Consider the following 23,979-nt stretch of genomic DNA (forward strand, 5'->3'; position numbering starts at 1 on the left):
TTATACTTTTCAGCGTTCAGTCTGCAAGCCTCTGTGAAGTTACTAACCGCCACCACAAGCCTCTATTTGTAATAAGTTCCGTGGCCGGTTTAGCTCTATACCTCTTATCTTTAAATCGTTAGAGACAGAGTCTAACCATCGTCATCTTGGTCTCCCTCTACTTCTCTTACCTTCCATAACAGAGTCCATTATTCTCCTAGGTAACCTATCCTCCTCCATTCGCATCACATGATCCCACCATCGAAGCCGATTTATACGCACAGCCTCATCCATCGAGTTCATTCATAACTTATCTTTTATCTCCTCATTCCGAGTACCATCCAGCCATTGTTCCCACTTGTTTGTACCAGCAATAATTCTCGCTACTTTCATGTCTGTTACTTCTAACTTAAGAATAAGATATCATGAGTCCACCCAGCTTTCACTCCCGTACAGCAAAGTTGGTCTGAAAACAGACCTATATAAAGAGTTTTGTCCGGGAGCTGACTTTCTTCTTACAGAACACTGTTGATCGCAGCTGCGAGCTCACTGCATTAGCTTTGCAGTACCTTGATTCAATCTCACTTATTATACTACCATCATGGGAGATCACACATCGTAAATACTTGAAATTAGCTACCTGTTCCAGCTTTTTATCCCCAGTCTGGCATTTAGTTCTCTTGGATTTCTTATCTACTGACATCAATTCAGTCTTTGAAAGGCTAATTGTCATACCATACTCATTGCACCTATTTTCAAGTTCCAAGATATTAGACTGCAGTCTGTCGACACAATCTGTCATTAACACCAAGTCATCAGCATAGGCCTGACTAAAATACAAAATACCCACGGCACTTAACGCCCTCGAAAGGGCTTTGGCCTGCCCGCGACCGCTGCTCAGCCCGAAGGCCTGCAGTTTACGAGGGGCCGTGTGGTCAGCATGACGCATCCTCTCGGCCGTTATTCTGAGCTTTCGAGACCGGGGCCGCCATCTCACCGTCAGATAGCTTCTCAATTCTAATCACGTAGGCTGAGTGAACCTCGAACCAGCCCTCTGGTCGAGAGAAAATCCCCTGACCTGGCCGGGAATCGAACCCGGGGCCTCCGGGCGAGAGGCAGGCACACTACCCCTACACCACGGGGCCGGCCATAGGCCAGACTGCTTACTACATTTCCACCTAATTGAATCCCTCCCTGCCACTTCATACTTTTCAGCAGGTGATCCATCTAAACTATGAACAAAAAAATGGTGTAGGATTACAGCCTTGTGTAAACCCTGTAAGTACCTTGAATCTAGAACTCATTATACCATCAATTCTCACTGCAGCCCAATTGTCAACATTTATTGCCTTTGATTGATTTTAACAATCTACCCTTAATCCCATAGTCCCCCAGTCATATTATGCTTTATCTAGATCTACGAAGCATAAATATACCTGTCTATTCCTGTCGAAGCATTTTTCATTTACGTGGTGCATACTGAAAATCTGATCTTGACAGCCCCTTTGTGGTCTGAAACCACACTGGTTTTCATCCAACTCACTCTCAACCATTGATCGTACCCTCCTTTCCAAGATCACAGTGAACACTTTAGCTGGTATACTGATTACTGAGATACTTCGATAGTATTTGCAATCCTTCCTGTTCCCTTGCTTATAGATAGGCGCAATTACTGCTTTTGTCCTAACGGACGGTACCTTACTAACACTCCGTGCTAATCTTATTACTCTATGAAGCCTTCTCACTATATTTCACAATTTCAGATCTAATTTAATCTATTCCTCCTGCTTGCTAACAACGGGGTTTATTTACCATCTTTTCCACTTCCTCATGTGTGGAATGATTGTTCTCCTCCCCATGAGTTCGGTTGCTCGCGACGTCACCAGGAAGATTTCCTTATTGTATTCTATGACGGATTAATTAATAGATTGATTGATTCTTCTTCTTCTTCTTCTTCTTCTTCATCATCATCATTTTCTTCTTCTTCTTCTTCTTCCGGGACGGCACTTCACCGTGGATTTGGCCCAGTTTTACGGCCACTAATTATATTACTGACCGAGAGGAGGGACGATGATATTTGTACTAGGCGAGTCCCACAAGGGTTGCCGTCCTTTCTGTATGCCGCGTGTCGGTAAACGGGAGTGCAGTCGCCGTCACACCATACCCGCCAACCCACCAACTTGGATGACTGGATAATCAGATTGAAAAGCAGATGGAAATACAAAAACATTTGCTCCATTACAGTAAAATGCTCTCCCTCAGCACTTAGACAAGCGTTGTAGCGTGTGATGTTATTCCTGTTCCCTCTCTGCAATTCAACCTCACGAATCTTCAACATATCGGTGCGAATTGCACTTCAAATTCTACAATACACGAAAGTACACTGTTCAGCACCTAATTCAGAAACCAAGAAGCGCACTAAACCGATCAATTACTACTTTATAAGAAACCACCACGCTATACGCCGTACGGCAGCTTATCGCAAACTACCTGAGACCATGAAGTCACTGTGCGACCTGTATGGGAGAGGCGGCTATTGTGTCATCCACTCACCCAGACACAGCACGGGGAATTATTAGCAATTCGACTGAGGTTCGCGCTGTGTGTACACTATCACTTTAAGTTTTGGGATGAAATATGTAATTTTTGAAATATTTAGCTAGGCAATGTATTAAACTACGGTACTGTCTTTCTTTCATCGCAAAATAAAGAGTTCGTAAACAAAAGCCAGTTGCAGTTTGAGTGGCATTGAGAAAAACATGTTGCTGATGGCCGAGTCGTCTACGTAGCTCGTTGCTTTTTATTAGGAGCGGCAGTGTTTCGACAATAATAAAAATAACCTAATCCAACCTAAACGCATCCCCATTCCTGACCACGCTTGACGATTCCAGCTTTACGAAATTTAAAACGATTTACCACTCGCAACTATTTACTTTTTCACTGTTGAAAGCAAAGCATTCGAGCAAATGGGCAGCTACACGGAGCGTGAGTCATTTAGTACGTTTACATGCAGGATTCAGATCGATCTGAAAACGCCATGTAAACGGGGACTCAATTCGGATTGAGTCTCGAGGTCGATACGGTAAAATCTGGGATCGCATCGTACTCAGTTCGAATTGAGTTCCATGTAACCGCGGATCGTACTGAGATCGTATTGAAAACGACTGCGCATACAGTCCATGTTTGTTCTGACAAAATCATCATCATTAAAGTTCTGTCGAAATATAAGCCAGTAAATATATTTACCGTCCGCCTCTGTGGTGTAGTGGTTAGCGTGATTAGCTGCCACCCCCGGAGGTCCGGGTTCGATTCCCGGCTCTGCCACGGAATTTGAAAAGTGGTACGAGGGCTGGAACGGGGTCCACTCAGCCTCGGGAGGTCAACTGAGTAGAGGTGGGTTCGATTCCCACCTCAGCCATCCTGGAAGTGGTTTTTCGTGGTTTCCCACTTCTCCTCCAGGCAAATGCCGGGATGGTACCTAACTTAAGGCCACGGTCGCTTCCTTCCCTCTTCCTTGTCTCTCCCTTCCAATCTTCCCCATCCCCCGCAAGGCCCCTGTTCAGCATAGCAGGTGATGCCGCCTGGGCGAGGTACTGGTCGTTCTCCCCAGTTGTATCCCCCAACCAAGAGTCTGAAGCTCCAGGACACTGCCCTTGGGGCGGTAGAGGTGGGATCCCTCGCTGAGTCCGAGGGAAAAACCGAACCTGGAGGGTAAACGGATGATGATGATGATTGCATTAACATATTTGTATTTTATATGTGCACACAGAATTAGACATTGAATACGTTTTACTGGCACATTTTCAGTTAATATTCAAATTAATAACTATCTTCAACGTACGAACCGTATTTCTAAATTAGGGTCCTTCGACGTTAGGCCCCTTTAAACGACAATCATCATCATCAGCAGCATCATCAACATCAGTATTTCTAAATTAAACATTGAATGCCACTACATACATACAGAAAATGAGCATCACCTAAATAATGGACGCAATAAATTATATTACTTTAGGTCGGTGAGTAGGTTTCAGCTTAACAGAGGCTAGTGGCTTTACGTCGCACCAACACAAATTAGGTCTTATGGGGACGATGGGATAGGAAAGGCCTAGGAGTTGGTAGGAAGCGGTCGTGGCCTTAATTAAGGTACAGCCCCAGCATTTGCCTGGTGTGAAAATGGGAAACCACGGAAAACCATCTTCAGGGCTGCCGACAGTGGGATTCGAACCCACTATCTCTCGGATGCAAGCTCACAGTCGCGTGCCTCTAACCGCACGGCCAACTCGCCGGGTTAACAGCGGCTAGTTTTGGCTACCCTTGCAGCTGTACATTCGCGAGGCGGTGGGGCAGGTCCCTGTCGTCGGCTCCTGAGAATGGTTTTCCGTGGCTTGCCAATCTCCTGCGCTTAGGCGAATGGCTGGGCAGATCCTATCATAGGCCACGGTCGCTACCGCGTCACCTTCTCCACATCACAAATCACCATCACAAATCCCCCGGGCAGAGGGAGGGCGTCTACTATCTAAGATACTTTTGTACCGGTTATCAGGTCCGACTCATTGGCTGAATGGTCAGCGTACTGGCCTTCGTCACAGAGGGTCCCGGGTTCGATTCCCGGCCGGGTCGGGAATTTTAACCTTCATTGGTTAATTCCTATAGTTCGGGGGCTGGGTATTTGTGCTGTCCCCAACATCCCTGCAACTCACACACCACACATGGCAGATGCCGTCCACCCACATCGGAGGGTCTGCCTTACAAGGGCTGCACTCGGCTAGAAATAGCCAGACGAAATTTATTTACCGGTTATCAGGTAGTTAAAGCAGATAAATAATTGAAATGACAAATTATAAATGTCCGCCTCTGTGGTGTAGTGGTTATGATTAGCTACCACCCCCGGAGGCCCGGATTCGATTCCCGGCTCTGCCACGAAATTTGAAAAGTGGTACGAGGGCTGGAACGGGGTCCACTCAGCCTCGGGAGGTCAACTGAGTAGAGGTGGGTTCGATTCCCACCTCAGCCATCCTGGAAGTGGTTTTCCGTAGTTTCCCACTTCTCATCATCATCATCATCATCATCTATTTACCCTTCAGGTTCGGATTTTCCCTCGGACTCAGCGAGGGATCCCACCTCTACCGCCTCAAGGGCAGTGTCCTGGAGCTTCAGACTCTTGGTCGGGGGATACAACTGGGGAGAATGACCAGTACCTCGCCCAGGCGGCCTCACCTGCTCTGCTGAACAGGGGCCTTGTGGAGGGATGGGAAGTTTGGAAGGGATAGACAAGGAAGAGGGAAGGAAGCGGCCGTGGCCCGAAGTTAGGTACCATCCCGTCATTCGCCTGGAGAAGTAGGAAACCACGGAAAACCACTTCGAGGATGGCTGAGGTGGGAATCGAACCCACCTCTACTCAGTTGTCCTCCCGAGGCTGAGTGGACCCCGTTCCAGCCCTCGGACCACTTTTCAAATTTTCGTGGTAGAGCCGGGAATCGAACCCGGACCGCCGGGGGTGACAGCTAATCACGCTAACCACTACACCACATAGGCGGACTTCCCACTTCTCCTCCAGGCAAATGCCCAGATGGTACCTAACTTCAGGCCACGGCCGCTTCCTTCCCTCTTCCTTGTCTATCCCTTCAATCTTCCCATCCCCCGCAAGGCCCCTGTTCAGCATAGCAGGTGAGGCCACCTGAGCGAGGTACTGGTCATCCTCCCCAGTTGTATCCCCCGACCCAAAGTCTCACGCTCCAGGACACTGCCCTTGAGGCGGTAGAGGTGGGATCCCTCGCTGAGTCCGAGGGAAAAACCGACCCTGGAGGGAAAACAGATTGAGAAGAAGAAGCAGAAGAAGAAGAAGAAGAAGAAGAAGAGGCTAGATGTTGATCTCTTTATCGAAGTTCGTTAATTTCATCCAAGGAAAAGAAAGGATGCTATTCGCAGATGAATGTCGACCAAAATAAGCACAAGACGAGTAGTGCAATCGTGGAAATCTGACCTGTGGATCATTTTCATAAGAGTGACAAAAATTGTCTTTGTTGCAAATTTCTCAGTCCGCCTCTGTGGTGTAGTGGATAGTGTGATTAGCTGCCACCCCCGGAGGCCCGGGTTCGATTTCCGGCTCTGCCACGAAATTTGAAAAAGTGGTACGAGGGCTGGAACGGGGTCCACTCAGCCTCGGGAGGTCAACTGAGTAGAGGTGGGTTCGATTCCCACCTCAGCCATCCTGGAAGTGGTTTTCCGTGGTTTCCCACTTCTCCTGCAGGCGAATGCCGGGATGGTACCTAACTTAAGGCCACGGCCGCTTCCTTCCCTCTTCCTTGTCTATCCCTTCCAATCTTCCCATCCCTCCACAAGGCCCCTGTTCAGCATAGCAGGTGAGGCCGCCTGGGCGAGGTACTGGTCATTCTCCCCAGTTGTATCCCCGACCAAGAGTCTGAAGCTCCAGGACACTGCCCTTGAGGCGGTAGAGGTGGGATCCCTCGCTAAGTCCGAGGGAAAAACCGAACCTGGAGGGTAAACAGATGATGATGATGATGATGATGATGATGAAAATTTCTCCTTCAGTTTACGATCATGTTGTCCAAGACTTCCAAGTACAACTCAATTGGAACACGATCAACCTCGAGACGTACTGTATTGCTGTGCTGCTTACTGCTGCAATACACTTGCCTCGGTGATCTGTTCGCGCACCAGTACACTGCATTTGACGGTCACTGCTCTAAAACTGTTTCTATGAAAGGATGAAGTCTCATGTTTGACTCTCAGGGGGGACGAAAATGAACCACTTAATTGTAGGTAGAAACGCTATGCCGCATTATATTTAAAAGATACGATTTTTCCACTTGTACCAAAACACCCAGAGTTCTCGAGTAATATTAAGAAGTTTTGAATTATTTGAGAATTCTGAAGTTGAATAATAATAATAATAATAATAATAATAATAATTTCGTGTGGCTGTTTCTAGCCGAGTGCAGCCGTTGTAAGGCAGACCCTCCGATGAGGGTGGGCGGCATCTGCCAGGTGTAGATAACTGCGTGTTAATGTGGTGGAGGATAGTGTTATGTGTGGTGTGTGAGTTGCAGGGATGGTGGGGACAGCACAAACACCTAGCACCCGAGCCATTGGAATTAACCAATGAAGGTTAAAATCCCCGACCCGGCCGGGAATCGAACCCGGGACCCTCTGAACCGAAGGCCAGTACGCTGACCATTCAGCCAACGAGTCGGACTCTGAAGTTGTGAAAAGACAGTATAAAAATGTCATCTTCAAATTTAGTTAAAATTAGTGACCTTTTTGGCTGTATATATCAATGATGCGTCTGGTTCCTTAGCTGAGTGGTCAGCGTAGTGAATGGTCTTCGGTTTAGAGGGCGCTGTGTTCGATTTCCAACCGAGTTGGGATTTTCTTAAATGAACAGTTCCCTTGGCTCGGGGACTGGGTATTTGTGCTGCTTCCAGCATCCGTGCAAATCACACACCACACAACACTAACACGCAGTTGCCTATACACGGGAAACGTCGCCCACTCTGCCACGAAATTTGAAAAGTGATACGATGGCTGAAACGGGGTCCATTCAGTCTCGGGAGGTCAACTGAGTAGAGAGGGGTTCGATTCCCTTCTCAGCTATCCTCGAAGTGGTTTTCCGTGATTTCCGCACTTCTCCTCCCGTCAAATGCCGGGGTGGTACCTAACTTAAGGCCACGGCCGCTTCCTTCCCTCTTCCTTGTCTATCCCTTCCAATATTCCCATTCCCCCACAAGGCCCCTGTTCAGCATACCAGGTGAGGCCGCCTGGGAGAGGTACTGGTTCTCCTTCTTAGTTTTATCCTACAACCCAATGTTTCACCCTCCAGGACACTGCCATTAAGGCGGTAGAGGTGGGATCCCTCGCTGAGTCCGAGGGAAAATATAACCCTGAAGGGGAAACGGGTTAAGAAAGAAAGAAAGAAAGAAAGAAAGAAAGAAATCAATTATATAAGTTAACCCAGATCTATTTCCGGTAAAACATTGTATTTCCAGTGCATTGTGTCTTCTGGTATGCGCTAGAAAAATTTATTATTTTCACATCTGTCTCCTTCTTCGCTTTCATGAAATGAAAGTGACTGAGGTGTGAGTAATGCCAGTAATACCTTTACCTATGCAGCCAATCGCTGGTAGGATCAGTTGATGTGTGCATTTACTGATTAACTGCAACTCTGGCTCAGCGAGGAAAGTAACAGGAAAACTACCTCACTCCTTATTTCTCTAGTAAGCCTCTCCAGTGGCTTTTAGGCTACCTATGACAGTTGATGCTGGAGCCCTTGGGGATCCTACCAGCCTTCGGCTGAGAACTCAACAAAAGTTACGTAAGATAAGGCAAGATTTTTTAAGGATACTAAAAAAAAAAAAAAAAGAAGATTTAACGTCTGAACGACTGCTAGGGTGCTGTAATTTAAATTTAAAGAGACGATTGAACCATTGATATTAGTATAGAGGGCAGGGACCAATATAATAATAATAATAATAATAATAATAATAATAATAATAATAATAATAATAATAATAATAATAATAATAATAATCTCTCCTTATAACAGCGAAAGTCCTGACTGACTAACCCACTCGCTTACTCATCACCATTTTTCACACTTCCCATTAAGCTAGAGGGCTAACATATGTAACAGGTATTCCTTGAAAGGTAGTTAGGAAAAGTAATGACCTTTTATTCCGATATTTTGAGGTGAAGGGGTGAAATTGGGGTAACTACTCTAAACACAAAATCACTGGGTCACTCACTCTCGACGAAGATAGAGGGATTACATTTCGGCTGTAGTATTTCTTATAATCTAATTAAGGAAAGTAAGGATGTATTCCCATATTTTGTGATTAAGGGGGAATACAATTAAGCTGCTCAAATTACAATACTTAATGATCACTCTTCCCATGAAGCTCAAGAACTGAAGTTTGGCATAGATGTTTCTCATACGCTAATGAGGGAAAGTGAAGGATTTCATTCTGATGTTTGTGATAAAAGCGATAGAATTAGGGCAACACACAATATCACTAAATCGCACACTTCCCACAAAGGTAAATCAAAGCAAAGAGCAAAGTCATCGCCGTATAGGCCATGAAGACCCTTGGAGGTGTGGAAGGTAAAGTCTTTCACTATCCGTAACACGGGCCAGAGTAAAGTGTAGCTTCCATCGAAGTCCCAGTCAACATCCATGGCTGTGACAATATAGAAGTTGCTGGGGTATGGGTAGTGCTGAGTAATGACATTCAGAGCATGACTAGTGCATCTGAGTGTTATGAAAGAGGCTGCTCATAGGGTCAGTCGTTCTGCAATAGTACTCTCTGACCCCGTGAGGAAAGCAATGGCAAACTACCTCACTCCTCATCTTGCCTAGTACGCCTCATTTTGGTGCTGCCATTGGTTTTTGGGGTTTCCTTATAACCACATAACCTTTGGTGGTGCTATTTGAGGATCCAACCAGCCTCTGGGCTGATGACCTAACAGACAGACAACCTCGGCTCTTGTTGGGGTAGAGTGGTTAGCTTCACGCCCGGCCGCCTTTACCCCCAGGAATAAACCTGGTACTCTTTTTTGTTGTAGGCTGAGTGAAACTTAGGGCCATGTGCACCTCCGGAAGTGGAAACCCACAAAGATAGAGGGCTAGAATTTGACACAATAGTTTCTTACAAGCTAATTAAGAAAAGTAAGAATGTCTTATTATGATATTTTATGATTAATGGTGTGAAATGGGGAAACTACCCTAATTATAATACTTAATTATCACACTCCACACAAAGCAAACGTGTTTCTGATAAGCTAATTAGGGAAACTGAAGATGTTTCATTCCACTATTTTGTGATTAAGGGGATTAAATTGAACCTGCTGCCCCAATCTACAGTATGAGTAATTCACACACTAGCCATAACGCTAGAGGGCAAGCAAGACATTTCTTTGTGATGATCTGTGATTAAGGGCGTGAAATCGGGGTAACTACACTAATCAACAATAACGCTGATTCCCATCTCACACTTCCGACATGCTTCGAGGGCTGAAATTTTACATAGGTGTTTGAGGTAATTAAGAAATATAAAGCTATTCCATTCCGATATTTTCTGATACTGCTTCATGAACTACCCAGAATACCGGTGCTCCAGTGATGCTTCTGAGAAGCATAGATCCAGCAAAGCTTTGCAAAGGAGCACGGCTTTGGGTAAATTCTTTGCAACCGACCGTTACTGAAGCCACAATTTTAGCAGGGACTGCTGTGAATGAGACCATGTTTATACCAAAAATTCCAATTATTCCACCAGATTTTCCTTTCGAATTTGTCTCCAGTTACGTTTTAAGATTTGCTACGCCGTTACTGTACAAAATTCACAGAAATACTCGCTGAAAAAGGCCGGCATCGATGTACGAGAACATTGTTTTTTCACATAGACAGTTTTATGTAGCCTGTTCGAGGGTCAGCAAAACAAGTAAACACGTTTCTTAATACTGAAAACATTCCTTAGCAGACAAAGTAGGAGACTCCATACTACGAACAACATAAAATTAAGCAATTTCCTCAATTGTGCCTAAAGTTGGAGGGCTAAAGGGTCCGAAAAGATTTCATCGTGTGAGTCTTGGATAGCTCTATCAAACTAAATAAACAAACTTCGAAAATCACTTCCCGCCTAAATGCAGTTCCGGAAAAACAGCTTAAAATCGTTTGCTTCCTTAGTCGTTTCCTTTTTGATCCTAGCCAACCTAACTTATTTACATCATTCTTTCTGTAATGTGTTTCTTCGTTCAGTACCCTCAGGCGGTTTTTTAAATGTATCCACACGGAATGTAGTTATAAGGGCTTAAGTGAAACTCTGGATTGACTCACACTAGTGCTCGTAGTGGTGCTTCAGTAAAATAATGCATTGACTCACATTAGCGCTCGTAGCGGTGCTTCAGTGAAATAATGCATTGGCTCACATTAGGGCTCGTAGTGGTGCTTCAGTGAAATAATGCATTGACTCACATTAGGGCTCGTAGTGGTGCTTCAGTGAAATAATGCATTGACTCACATTAGGGCTCGTAGTGGTGCTTCAGTGAAATAATGCATTGACTCACATTAGCGCTCGTAGTGGTGCTTCAGTGAAATAATGCACTGACTCACATTAGCGCTCGTAGTGGTGCTTCAGTGAAATAATGCATTGACTCACATTAGCGCTCGTAGTGGTGCTTCAGTGAAATAATGCACTGACTCACATTAGGGCTCGTAGTGGTGCTTCAGTGAAATAATGCATTGACTCACATTAGGGCTCGTAGTGGTGCTTCAGTGAAATAATGCATTGACTCACATTAGGGCTCGTAGTGGTGCTTCAGTGAAATAATGCATTGACTGACATTAGGGCTCGTAGTGGTGCTTCAGTGAAATAATGCATTGACTCACATTAGCGCTCGTAGTGGTGCTTCAGTGAAATAATGTATTGACTCACATTAGGGCTCGTAGTGGTGCTTCAGTGAAATAATGCATTGACTCACATTAGCGCTCGTAGTGGTGCTTCAGTGAAATAATGCATTGACTCACATTAGCGCTCGTAGTGGTGCTTCAGTGAAATAATGCATCTCACACTAGTGCTCGTAGTGGTGCTTCAGTGAAATAATGCATCTCACACTAGTGCTCGTAGTGGTGCTTCAGTGAAATAATGCATCTCACACTAGTGCTCATAGTGGTGCTTCAGTGAAATAAAGCATTGACTCACATTAGCGCTCGTAGTGGTGATTCAGTGAAGTAATGCATTGACTCACACTAGTGCTCGTACTGGTGCTTCGATGAAATAATGCATTGACTCACATTAGCGCTCGTAGTGGTAGAAAAGGGCAAAATGCTAATCTGATCGACCGAATAACGATGATTAAGAAAAGGAGTGTAATTTTTAAGAATATATAATATTTTCTCATACTTTATTATATTTTATTTACCTAAAATTCGTAGCTTATATCGCTAGGATGTTTTGAACGTTGAAGGGCTTGAACTGCGGATTTTATTTGCTATGTTTCAAAGCTTTCATTCCGTACCCTGATGGGGGAGGGGCTTCTGCTGAAAATAAACTTCCCCGTCAGAAACGATAGATAGTCATATCCTCATGGTGTTCTTCGAGTAGCGCTAAGAACCGTGCTATTAATCTTCAAACACTCCTCATTTTCATCTCCTAAAAAAAGAGCCCGCAATATCCCGCGCGAAGAACGGGCATTCCGCTAGTTACATATAAATTAATGGCCCTATTCAATAAAATTAGACATTGCATAAATGATACAAATTTTCTTTCTTTCTTAAATGTTTACTGTCCAGGTTTGGGTTTTCCCTCGGACTCAGCGAGGGATCCTACCTCTACCGCCTCAAGGGCAGTATCTCGGAGCGTGAGACTGTGGGTCGGGGTATACAACTGAGAAGGAGGACCAGTACCTCGCCCAGGCGGCCTCACCTCCTATGTTCAACAGGGGCCTTGTCGGGGTGGGAAGATTGGGAGTGATAGACAAAGAAGAGGGAAGGGAGCGGCCGTGGCCTTAAGTTAGGTACCATCCCGGTATATGCCTGGCGGAGAAGTGGGAAACCACGGAAAACCACTTCAACGATGGCTGAGAAGGGAATCGAAGCCACCTCTACTCAACTGGCCTCCCGAGGCTGAGTCAATCCCGTTCCAGCCCTCGTACCACTTTTGAAATATCGTGGCAGAACCAGGAATCGAACCCGGGTGTCCGGGGGTGGCAGGTAATCACACTAACCACTACGCCACAGAGGCGGGCATAAATAATACATGCTATTGTAATTAGCATACCACCGATATACCTCCCAATCGCAATATAATAATAATAATAATAATAATAATAATAATAATAATAATAATAATAATAATAATAATAATAATAATAATAATAATAATAATAATAATAATAATAATAATAATAATAATAATAATAATAATAATTGTAGGGTCTCAGCTCCCGAACTAAACAATCTATGAAGTGATGCCATCTAGGCTGCCTGCCTACCAATTTCGACGTTCCGATTGTCTTGTTATCTAGCAAAGTATTACAACGGATATTATAACTGAGCTAACCTTATTTTATTAGCTAACACTTAGTGCGTTGTAAGCAACAGTGACGTGGAGTGTCATAATCGACAACCTTCGCTGGGATGGAACCTGGTCACGAGTTAGATGGATATTCTACCAGTGATCCACCGAGGCAGCTCCAATGTAACGAGCCACTTAGAGAGACGATCATTAACAAGAACATTGCGTATTAGCAGCCTCTGAAGCTTCAGCAGCACGTTCTTATCACAATGTTCCCGGAAAGAGACCTTGAATTACAAGCACGAACACTTCCTTAGACAAATACCGCGAAAGTTTTATAGTTTTCGGTGTATCTTGGGGTCATGACTCGAAACTGTTCTTCCCCGTGGCTCTTGTCTGCGGAGAACTGTCTCTATATAAAAGGAGTACCGTTCACATCGAAGGTATCAGTTCACTGACTGAAGACAGGAGAACACACAGGTACGTTGTCTGCTAAATTACAATATAATAGAGCCTAGTTCAAGGAGAATTTTCCAGGTTTAGTTAACTTTAACAAGTTATATGTATATAAAAAACATTATAATCTGCTCACTTCAGTTTTTCTAAATTTTAATTTTAATCTTTCATTCTGCACTCTGACGGGGTGCGGCGGGCCTCCTAGAGGATGACGCCCTCTCTCAGGCCAGGAGATGTATTGCGGTGATTTGAGGTGCGGAGAATACGAGAGGGGGGGGGGGGGGCGAAACTGTTCCGCCATTTGCCATAGTGAAAAGAAAAAAGGAAACGGACAGCTGACGGTGAGACCAGCCCACCAATTGTCTCAGCTCGGTGTCAAATTTTTGCTTCACTCTTTGTTTTTATATCGGACCTGGTGTACGAAATTCGAAAGTAGGTTCCGTTCAATTTCTGTTTGTCTGCCTATCAAGACATGACGGGAATATCATTTCTTGAAACCTGGTTACGGTGTTCGAGAATAGCCGGGTTGTGCACTAGGCTATAGGAATATTATTATTATTATTATTATTATTATTATTATTATTATTATTATTATTATTATTATTATTATTACAAATTGTTTTACGTCGCACCGACACAGATAGGTCTTATGGCGACGATGGGACAGGAAAGAGCTAGGAGTGGGAAGGAAGCGGCCGTGGCCTTAATTAAGGTACAGCCCCATCTTCAGGGCTACCGACAGTGGGGATCAAACCCACTATCTCCCGAATAGTGGATACTGGCCGCACTTAAGCGACTGAAGCTATCGAGCTCGATATAGCAATATTAAAGGGATCAAAACAGGAAATATCAAATTTCTCCGTTAATATTAGAGTTGTCAAAAACTACATAATAACATTTCGCAAAATATGTATTTGGTTCGTTACGACTCTTCGTTCTTCCTAATACCTCTTCATTCTCTCCCTCCTGTTTCTCTCTTTCCATAATTTGAATCTTGATCCTGGTCTTGGCCCTTTTATTAACACCCACTAGTCTCTAGTAACCATGTCTATCCTGTGCTGTCGTTCCCAATTGTCTTCCTGTCCTCCCTGACTTCCTTCATCTAGTTATTTCCCACTAAGCATGTCGGGTTCTTCAGCATGTTGTCGTCCATTCACATTACGAATCACGCTCGAAATTGGTTCTGCGTTCTCGTACAGCTTCTGTTGTATCCATAATTCACATTGTTTGTATATCTCGCTGTGTAGCCTACCATATGTATTCACCGCACGAAGAATAATACAGGAGATATTGGTGATGATTACATTTTTCGTTTGCAATTTGCTTTACGTCTCAATGACACAGTTAGGTATTATGGCAATAATGGAAGGGCTAGGGCTAGGAAGCGACCGTCGCCTTAATTAAGGTACAGCCGCAGCATTTGCATGGTGTGAAAACGAGAAACCAAGGAGAACCATTTTCAAGGCGGCCGACGGTGGGGTTCGAACCCACTATCTCCCGAATGAAAGCTGACAGCTACGTGACACAAACCGCGCAGCCATTCACTCGGTAATAATAGTATAGTGTTAGTTTAGAAGTTATCTGTCCCTTCTCCTGCAACTCGCTTACGCTAGATGCCATTATTGCTGAGGGACAGTAAAGTCACGTTTTCTGCAATTAAAAACTAACCCTCAAAGGCTGTTTCACCAATTAGTTTACTGCAGAAAACAACTAATAGATTACGTAAATACCACCTTGAATGAGATATAAACATTATACTTTATGTGAGGGTCTTCGGACATTTCGGTAAACACCCGCCAGTGCTTATCAATCAATCAATCAATCAATCAATCAATCAATCAATCAATCAATCAATCAATCAATCAATCAATCAATCAATCAATCAATCAATCAATCAATCAATCAATCAATCAATTGTTTGTATTTAGGGCTATTGCTCAGATCGCAGATTCCCACTTGCTTCCCTAGTCTTGTATTCAATGATTTCAAAGAGCTTAGAAATTTATTGAACATTTCTCTGGATAAAATATTCGATTCCCTAATTCCCCTTCCTATAAATTATTATTTGCCCCAATTTGTCCCCTTAAATTCCCATTGTATCTCAGTTATTATGGTCCTTTCAACCTTTAAAAGCTTCGTCTACTAATTTCATTCTCCGCTAACAGGCTCGGAATATAATGCTTAGTCGAGCATCTCGACTCCTTACTCTGAAGTCTTCCCATCCCAAATTTTGCAACATTTATGAAGTTGATCAGATATCAGTTGAAGGTGTGGTGTGTGTATTGACGCATAGTAATTCATTCTGATTAGGACTGGGGAATCGGCTTTGGCGTACATATTAGGTACCATCGTAGCATTCACCTCAAACTGAAGGGGGAAAAGCACGGAAAACCATTTCTAGGAAGGCCAGAGTGAGTTTCTAACCTCTTTCTCATTTTTGTAGGGTTCTTATTTGTATGTTTCTAATTGCAGATTTCCAAAAATAATTGACATCATGAAAATCGCCGCCATCTTCCTTCTGATCGTGAGTGCTGCCGTAGCGCTGCCTGTCGAGTCTTCTGTCAACCCTGAGGTACGTAGAGAGCATTTCTACCATTTTCCCTGATAAAGTAAAGGAGGTAGGACTCACCGACCTGGAAGGATGATTAACAGTTCGTTAATACAATACTACTGCGACTCAGTGTGAGGACCGTGAATATCAGTGTCAAGGCTAAGTGGCTTGTTTCTCACCATGGTTGTCGAGCAGAGGACTGCGAGGAGAATTTTCAGTTAAAAGGGTACCCCCTCTTGAATTCCCACGACAGTTCCCATTACCTGAGAAACAACGACTGATGTTTATATAATTGTAAATATTAACAAATAAGTTTATTTATACTGATACATTTCATATCGACGCGGATGTCGGATACGGTTTCAGGAGGGATGGGAGGGGGGGGGGGGGGATTGGTGAAAAGACAATAAGTGAAGTTTGATTCCAATTTCCCGTTGTACATGTAACATGATCACACGATAACCTTCTCTAGTAAAATGTGCTACCATATAATCTCAAAATGTTTGTTAATGAACAACACAAAACAATTGGCTAAAACTTATTTTGATATCATCATGACATCATGAACATGGATTTTTAAACCACTAGTACCGAGCTCGATAGCTGCAGTCGCTTAAGTGCGGCCAGTATCCAGTAATCGGGAGATAGTGGGTTCGAGCCCCACTGTCGGCAGCCCTGAAGATGGTTTTCCGTGGTTTCCCATTTTCACACCAGGCAAGTGCCGGGGCTGTACCTTAATTAAGGCCACGGCCGCTTCCTTCCACTTCCTAGGCCTTTCCTATCCCATCGTCGCCATAAGACATATCTGTGTCGGTGCGACGTAAAGCAAATAGCAATAATAATAATAATAATAATAATAATAATAATAATAATAAACCGCTAGTCTCACGTAGCGAGCCAGGCCAGCCCCCCGTGCTCACCAGGATTTGTGCGCTCACAAGACGTTCTGCAGGTACGAAGAGTAAACAAGTAAGTCCATTGTAAGATACACTTCCGCAACAGGCATACAGGGAATAGACTACTGTACAGTATAAACTTGGACAGGATTTCGGCAAGGATTATTTTATTATAAATGGAATTTGAAAATGGCAGGAGAGCTGGTATGTGGTTAAAATGGTACATACAGCCCACCTCCATAGGAGGTGCACCTCGGGACGACGACTCGAGTTTACATTATAAATGGAGACAGTAATAAAATGATTTGAAAAATTTGCCGGAAAGGTGTAAGGGTGGGTAGAACACAGTAATAGAACACTAAGGAAATACTAGATCACGTGGAGGGGGCCCTCAACGTCAACATCAAAATCAGATAATAAATTGAAAAGGTCGAGATGGGTGTTTGATATTGGTACATGCCAACGCCCCTTTCAACAAGGTCGAACATTAATATTTTAGAGATTTTCTTAAAAAGTTCAGGGTAAGAACGATCCTCGAGAAACAATATTATCTAAGACCTTGCTATGACAATGGTTTGAACCAGATAAGAGAACAAGTCAAAATGAGAAAACATGTGTATAGATGTTTGAGGCACATTCGTAGCAAACATTATTGTGGGAATTTTGTTGCCCGATCGTGCTGAGAGAACACGTTGTTAACAAATGAAGTGCTAGAGAAAACCTGTATGGAAATTATGTGCTTCTCTATTTTTGTTGTACTGTACTTGTACGCCGTACTTCCTACCCTCCCGCCCTTCTGCCACGACCAGCACAGCCTGTGTGTTCCGAACTTCCTGGTCATCATACAACAAACAATACCGCCTATCTGATAATGCTATTCCTATCCTCGCCTCACAGCCCAATATGGATATGCATTCCATCAGTAGAATTTTCGTTGTATACTTTATATAGAGGATACTGTAGGAGTGCGTAAATACGTCATGCAAATATACACCCCTACAGTACGATACGGTTCATTTTCCTTCAGGAAAATGTGGCTGGGAGGTGTGATCTGTCTTAAGGAACATAATAGATGGGAAGAGCATTGTCTCATAGGTGGTATTGTTTCTTAAGACGACACTCCGGAGATAAAAATACGTATATATTTTTACTTATTGCATGGATTTTCGCGAAACTTTGTGGGAATGTCACCTACATAAAAATAGAGATATTACGAACATTTCTTTCATATACAATTAATAGTTTTTCCAAAATACATTATTTTGAAATTTTTAATTCCATTTTTCATGACATTTAATTAGCATGCTAATGTAAATTCGTAATTAGGTAGATAATACTTCATTCGAAAGCACTACGTATCGATTTTTCTGTACATAATTTATATAAGGAGATATATCGTACTAAAGTTTGAGTAATTTTTACGTTCTAAAATTTTGGACTTAAAAAGCCCCACTACTTGAAAAAATGCTGCAATCAAACATTCCATACGCAGGTTTCTTAATATAGCTGTGTTACATATACCATACAAAATTAATTACATTTGGCAGAATATTATGGGAGAAAAATGGGATTTAAATGTAAAATTACAATTGGCAAATAAAGCATTATTACAGTGATAAATTGTTTGAATTCAGCGGAATAACTTCTTGACAAGAAAAAAAGAAACTCAATCCCTTCAACTTCAGTCATTAAGAAAATCTCACTAAAATTACGAAAATATCGATTTTTATATATCGGGAGTGTCGCCATACACGACGATATCACCTGACCACGACTTAAGTGAACAAACATGTGTGCCTTCTGTTGAGATACTGTGAACGTTAAAGTTGGCATGTTTTGATACAGTTCTCCACCATACCTTAACCTGGGCATGAACATTAAAAAAAAAATGCTTTTTGTTGTTGCCCCTTTTATCCTTATATAACTAGCACATCCTATTCTCATCTTGATGTGGTAATACATTGTTACTAGCGACGTATAACAAAAGTTCGTTGTTCGTCTTGTTCCAGGAACCTCTGTCCAGACAGCGCCGCTCACCACAGCCTGGCGATGACAAGGGATCTGTGGGTGTCGACGTTGATCGAGTGAAGGGAGTAGGTACTGTGATCACTGCAGACGCTGACCGCAACTTGTGGAAGAACGATAACGGAGGTCGACTGGACGCCAAAGGTCGCTGGACTCAAGTTGTCGACGGACCACAGAGAGGAAGCTCCAGCCACGGAGGTTCTCTCATTTACTCTGACGGCAAAGTATCAGTTTTTGGATCCGTGGACCGACAGAAGGACTTCGGTACTAGCGTAGGAGTGGGAGCGGACCGCAACTTGTGGAGAAGCAGGGATGGTCTGAGCAGTCTGGATGCTCAGGGTTCGTGGTCCAAAGTGGTTGATGGACCAGCCAGAGGGAAGCCCAACTACGGCGGGTTCATAAACTTCTCCCGTCGCTTCTAGCTCCCGTATCAAACAGAGTCGGCTGAATATTCCGATTATCACCGCCACTTTGATGTATCACGTAACTTACTGCGAACTTTTGTTTTCATAGCTGCCATGGCTGTTAGTGAAAGAGTGTCCTCTGTAGATGTAGGATAAGCTGGGGTTATTTCTATCCATCTCCCTTTTCACCCATACAGACTGAACGAAAAATCTTTTATGGATCTTTATGTGCTTTTTCTTTCAGATATACTGGAGAAACTTATTTGTGTACATTGTAAGGGAGAAAAGGGAGGTGAAAAATATCACATGGTCGGAATTACACCACCTGACCCTATACAAGTCTTTGAAATTAAATTGTGATAAAATTGTGCATTGTAGTATGACTTGTCTGGGTAAATACTTCACTTTTCTGGGAAGTAAATCTGCCAAGAAAATAGAAAACAAATTGTAATAAATATAAACAAACAAAATAATATCAACTAGTCATGGATACAGTTATAGCGTCGTTATTTTAGAGTGTGATTTAAGTAAAAATATTATAGACGGATCAGCCTTAGGTAATGTTAGACTAAGTAAAGAATAAGTAATATTGTATTCAGACCACCCTTTTTAATGTTCTGTAATTAAATATCTTATATCGGCCCCTTACACCGATATCACATTGCGGGAAAAACGAGTAACAATTTCTTCACTGCCATTAAAGAGTAAAATATTATTCGAAAAATCTGATATCGTGGTTGATGATCAAATATCTCCAAAGTTACTTTGTACCTTCCTCCCACCATGAAAGTGTTATTTTTAGTAATATGTTTCTCTTTCGCACATATATTTTATAAACTGGTACCTAATATGTTATATTGTTGCTACTTACAAGTTGTATTTTTATTAATCTCAAACATTTTTGCAATTGTAATACATGGTTTATAATTTAGTAAACGGAAGTTATTTTGCCATTCAATCAAGTGTGTATGAATTAAAAGTAAATAACGCTATTAATATTCCTGTACCGTATATCGAGTATGCAATAAAAATGAATAAAACAAATAAATGTATTTCGTTTCTGTATGTTGCCTATCCCTTACCTACAACACTCATTATAAGATAATAATAATGTTATTTGTTTTACGTCCCACTAACTACTTTTTAAGGTCTTCGGAGACGCCGAGGTGCCGGAATTTAGTCCCGCAGGAGTTCTTTTACGTGCCAGTAAATCTACCGACACGGGGCTGTCGTATTTGAGCACCTTCAAATACCACCGGACTGAGCCAGGATCGAACCTGCCAAGTTGGGGTTAGAAGGCCAGCGCCTTAACCGTCTGAGCCACTCAGCCCGGCATTCATTATAAACGCTGAACGAGTATGTGTCACCATTGAAGTGTGGTATGGTGGTTAACATGATGTACCAGGAAGGCCTAGGTCCTGGTCCATATTAATTGAAAGAAATGTTATTTCCAGCATTAAAGATCCGACCGACGTACGAACATCCATGTAAAGAATGTTCCAGTATGTGCCAGACCCTACGAGTACGCTAGGTGGAGTCAAGTGACGTCACCTGTCGCTCGAAGCTCACCTCCCCTAGAGACATTTCTCGAAAGAATTTTTCTTTTAACAGCTTTTTAACACCTTAACCAATTTCAACGGGACAAACGCTGAATTATAGTTAACATCATAAAAGTTAATCCCTGTAAATTTCAAATTAATTCATCAAACGGTTGTTGAGTTATAACAATTTAAAGTCTCAACGAAATTACGTAATTACGGTCACATGGCCGAGGGAGAGCTGCCACCCCTCCCTGCGCTGGCATCTATATATGTCAAGGCCAGATAGCCCGCAACAGATCATCACCGCTGCATTCTCGAGGAGCGCTGGTTTCAAAAATCTCTGAAGACTCTCCTTATTTTTTGTTGCCGGCCGGGTGGCTCTACATCTTTAACTCAGCTCCCCGCCGGACTCTAAAGAATATAGGCCTGACACCGAGTTGGAAGTCGGCCGTTCCCACACCATGCGCACCTGTGTCATCCCCGATGTTAATCCTGCCATATCCGAAGAAGAGATTTGCTACGCCCTTCGCACCGCTGGCTACCCAGTCCACGATGCCCACCGGATGTTGGATGCCTCAACTTCATCACCATCATCGCAGGTTCTTCTTTATCTACCTACGTTGGACGACTGGAAGCGCCTCCTTGACACGGGAGTGTCTATTCACGACCGATACTACCTAGTGGAGCCTACCAGCCAGCCTATATTAGCCCAGCTTACAGCAGATCCCACCACATTGCCTGTCGTCAACGCGCCTCACCACAAGCCTCTGCTACAACAAACATCGCCCTCCTTTCCCCCTCATCATACACCACCTACTACTACCACCGCGACCACTACGATGTCAGCCACTACTCGCCACCATATTCCTGTTACTACCGTTACGTCATGCCATCCTTCCCCTGTAATGATATCCTCCCTCTCTTCTACCCTGACTTCTGTACAACCTCGTTCCCAGCAAATTCCCGACAACATCCTAGACTCCCCTGCCGTGTCACCACCAGACGACACCACAACAGCCGCCGCAACATCGTCGCAACGTTCGCAACCACCACCTCTGGACACTATGTCAAGCTGTGTCATCCGCGGCGTAGAACCTACCATCTCAGAACGGGAAATTCTCCAAGAACTCCAGGAAGCAGACATCCCCGCTCGTCGTGCGTTCAGGATTTACAACGCCTCCGGCCCTACTTTTATGGTCCGCATTCACCTTCCCACCGCCAATGATGTGGAACAACTTATCAACACTGGTGCCTACATCTTTCAACGTCGCTTCAAAGTGGAGCCCTCACGTTCCCCACCCCAACCTTTTCGTCACACTTCCAACACTCCCTTTCGTCGCCCCCGGCCAGCCAGTCCTTCATTTCAACCTTGTCAACCCGTCCGTCCACCCCTACCTCCACCTAACTTCTTCTATCAACCTCCTCTGCAACTTGAACTCCTCAGACTCCTCACCACCTCCTTATGCAATATAACCGCAACATTACACCTTCTAACTCTTCAATTCCATCCTAGCCCTCTCACCTAAAACTTGTCAATCATTGCACTCTCCTCTAAATATTTAATCCTTACACACATCTCCGATCATTCAATACTATCCGCACACACCTCCTAATTCCATACATCAAATTACCCACCTCCCTCTTTTCTCACATCTTCTCAACCCCGTCATCTCTCCTGGCCAGAGAGAGGGCGACACCCTCTAGGTGGCCCGCCCCACCCCTTCAGGGTGGGGAATGAAAGCATTTAAACAACAACAACAGCCCGCAAACCAGTGCAGTACTGTGTGAGTGAGATAGTCAAGAAACCGGCCCGCGCACAGTATGTTCGCGCAGTCACGGTAGAAGTACTTTCGTCGTATCTCCAGAACGCGAAATTCTATCGCCGATAAAGGACGTCGCACTGCAGTTAGTATGTCGCGTCGCGATTACAATATAATCCTAAAAAGACATTTAAGACTGTAACACGAGTGAACTTATTGGAGTACAAATATTAACTATTTCATTACGTGTGGACTTAGGCAACGTCAAGTAACATTAAACTTCTACAGAGCCTAATACTTAAGAATCACCAGAACTTATTTTTTTTTTTTCTTCTCGAGTATTGCATTATATTTCTTTATTCACGTCACATCAATATTTTGAATGAAAAAGTAAGAACTTTTCTGAGTTAATATAACAGGATTAGCAGAAAATCTAACTTAATGACTGTGTTCACAGACTGTGCTTATCGACTTGCTTTCTTTTCTTTCTTCAAGTGTGGACTGTGTGATTAAGAACGTTTCAATAACGACTGTAAAGAGTATTTAGTACAGAAAGGACTGTGATTCTTCATACGCCATAAATAGTGTTCAACAGTGTAAGTGATAACCAGTCGCACTAAATGAATTTTCGTGTGCAAAACTCAACAGTTCCAGCTGTCATCACCTCATCGGGAACGTCAACATCGCCGATCCTGCTTCTACATGGAACATTCCAGATGTCCATCTTTCGACATTTGGTAACAACAGTTCTTGTCATAAGTGAGTAACAAACTGACTAAACTTTTTCATTTATTTTGAACAGTGAAACTTCAGTGTCGCGTGTGAACAATTTCCATACTTTCTCAAAAGTGATAAATTTAATTTCAATTTCATTTCTCGTAGAAAGACTGTAGGATTTCAAGTGTGTTGTATAACGAGATTGACGAACTGAGAACTGAAAACTTTTAATAATTTCTCATATCCATTTACCATTATAAAAGTGTGCTTAGGTTTAAAAAGACTTTAGGTGGAAATTCACACTTATGAAAGACTTTGAAACCAATGATATTTATGCCATTTTTTTTTCCAAGAAGATTATTTTCAACATTTAATTTCAATATAAATTTTGAGTCAACAATCATACCGCAGGGTGAGAAATTAATAAATTGTTTTGAAAAAATTATTTACCATCTATTATTCGCTCTGCGAGACTATCCTTCTCTGTATCGGCTCCAAAACCCAGTTCCACTCCCTGAGGTCCTACTCATGCCCTTTGCCCACAACTTTTCCTGGTACAATACCTGAGTGCTTTATGGGTACTACCGAGTTTCATACCAAAGTGTTCCTAAGAAATTTT

The 23,979-nt window shown here is 43.2% G+C and overlaps 2 protein-coding genes across 2 annotated transcripts in view; one reads left to right on the forward strand and one right to left on the reverse strand.

The window, feature by feature from the left end:
- The window catches only part of LOC136862274 (nose resistant to fluoxetine protein 6), a 415,203-nt gene that overhangs the window by 83,850 nt on the left and 307,374 nt on the right, over nt 1-23,979 (reverse strand). The gene's annotated exons all lie outside the window — the stretch shown is intronic.
- Nucleotides 13,322-19,550, forward strand: LOC136858514 (sarcotoxin-2A). Its single transcript, XM_067138109.2, has 3 exons — nt 13,322-13,490; nt 15,939-16,038; nt 18,923-19,550. The coding sequence occupies exons 2-3, from the start codon at nt 15,961-15,963 to the stop codon at nt 19,358-19,360; spliced, it is 516 nt and encodes a 171-aa protein (XP_066994210.2). The 5' UTR covers nt 13,322-13,490; nt 15,939-15,960; the 3' UTR covers nt 19,361-19,550.

The sequence above is a fragment of the Anabrus simplex genome, chromosome 1 (genome assembly GCF_040414725.1).
Source record: "Anabrus simplex isolate iqAnaSimp1 chromosome 1, ASM4041472v1, whole genome shotgun sequence".
NCBI classification, from domain to species: domain Eukaryota; kingdom Metazoa; phylum Arthropoda; class Insecta; order Orthoptera; family Tettigoniidae; genus Anabrus; species Anabrus simplex.

What these genes read in the sequence shown, in the direction of transcription:
- LOC136858514 (XM_067138109.2), top strand. Translation starts at nt 15,961, where the DNA reads ATGAAAATCGCCGCCATCTTCCTTCTGATCGTGAGTGCTGCCGTAGCG. An exon ending in AGTCTTCTGTCAACCCTGAG is followed by an intron (nt 16,039 to 18,922) that starts GTACGTAGAGAG and finishes GTCTTGTTCCAG; the next exon opens with GAACCTCTGTCCAGACAGCG.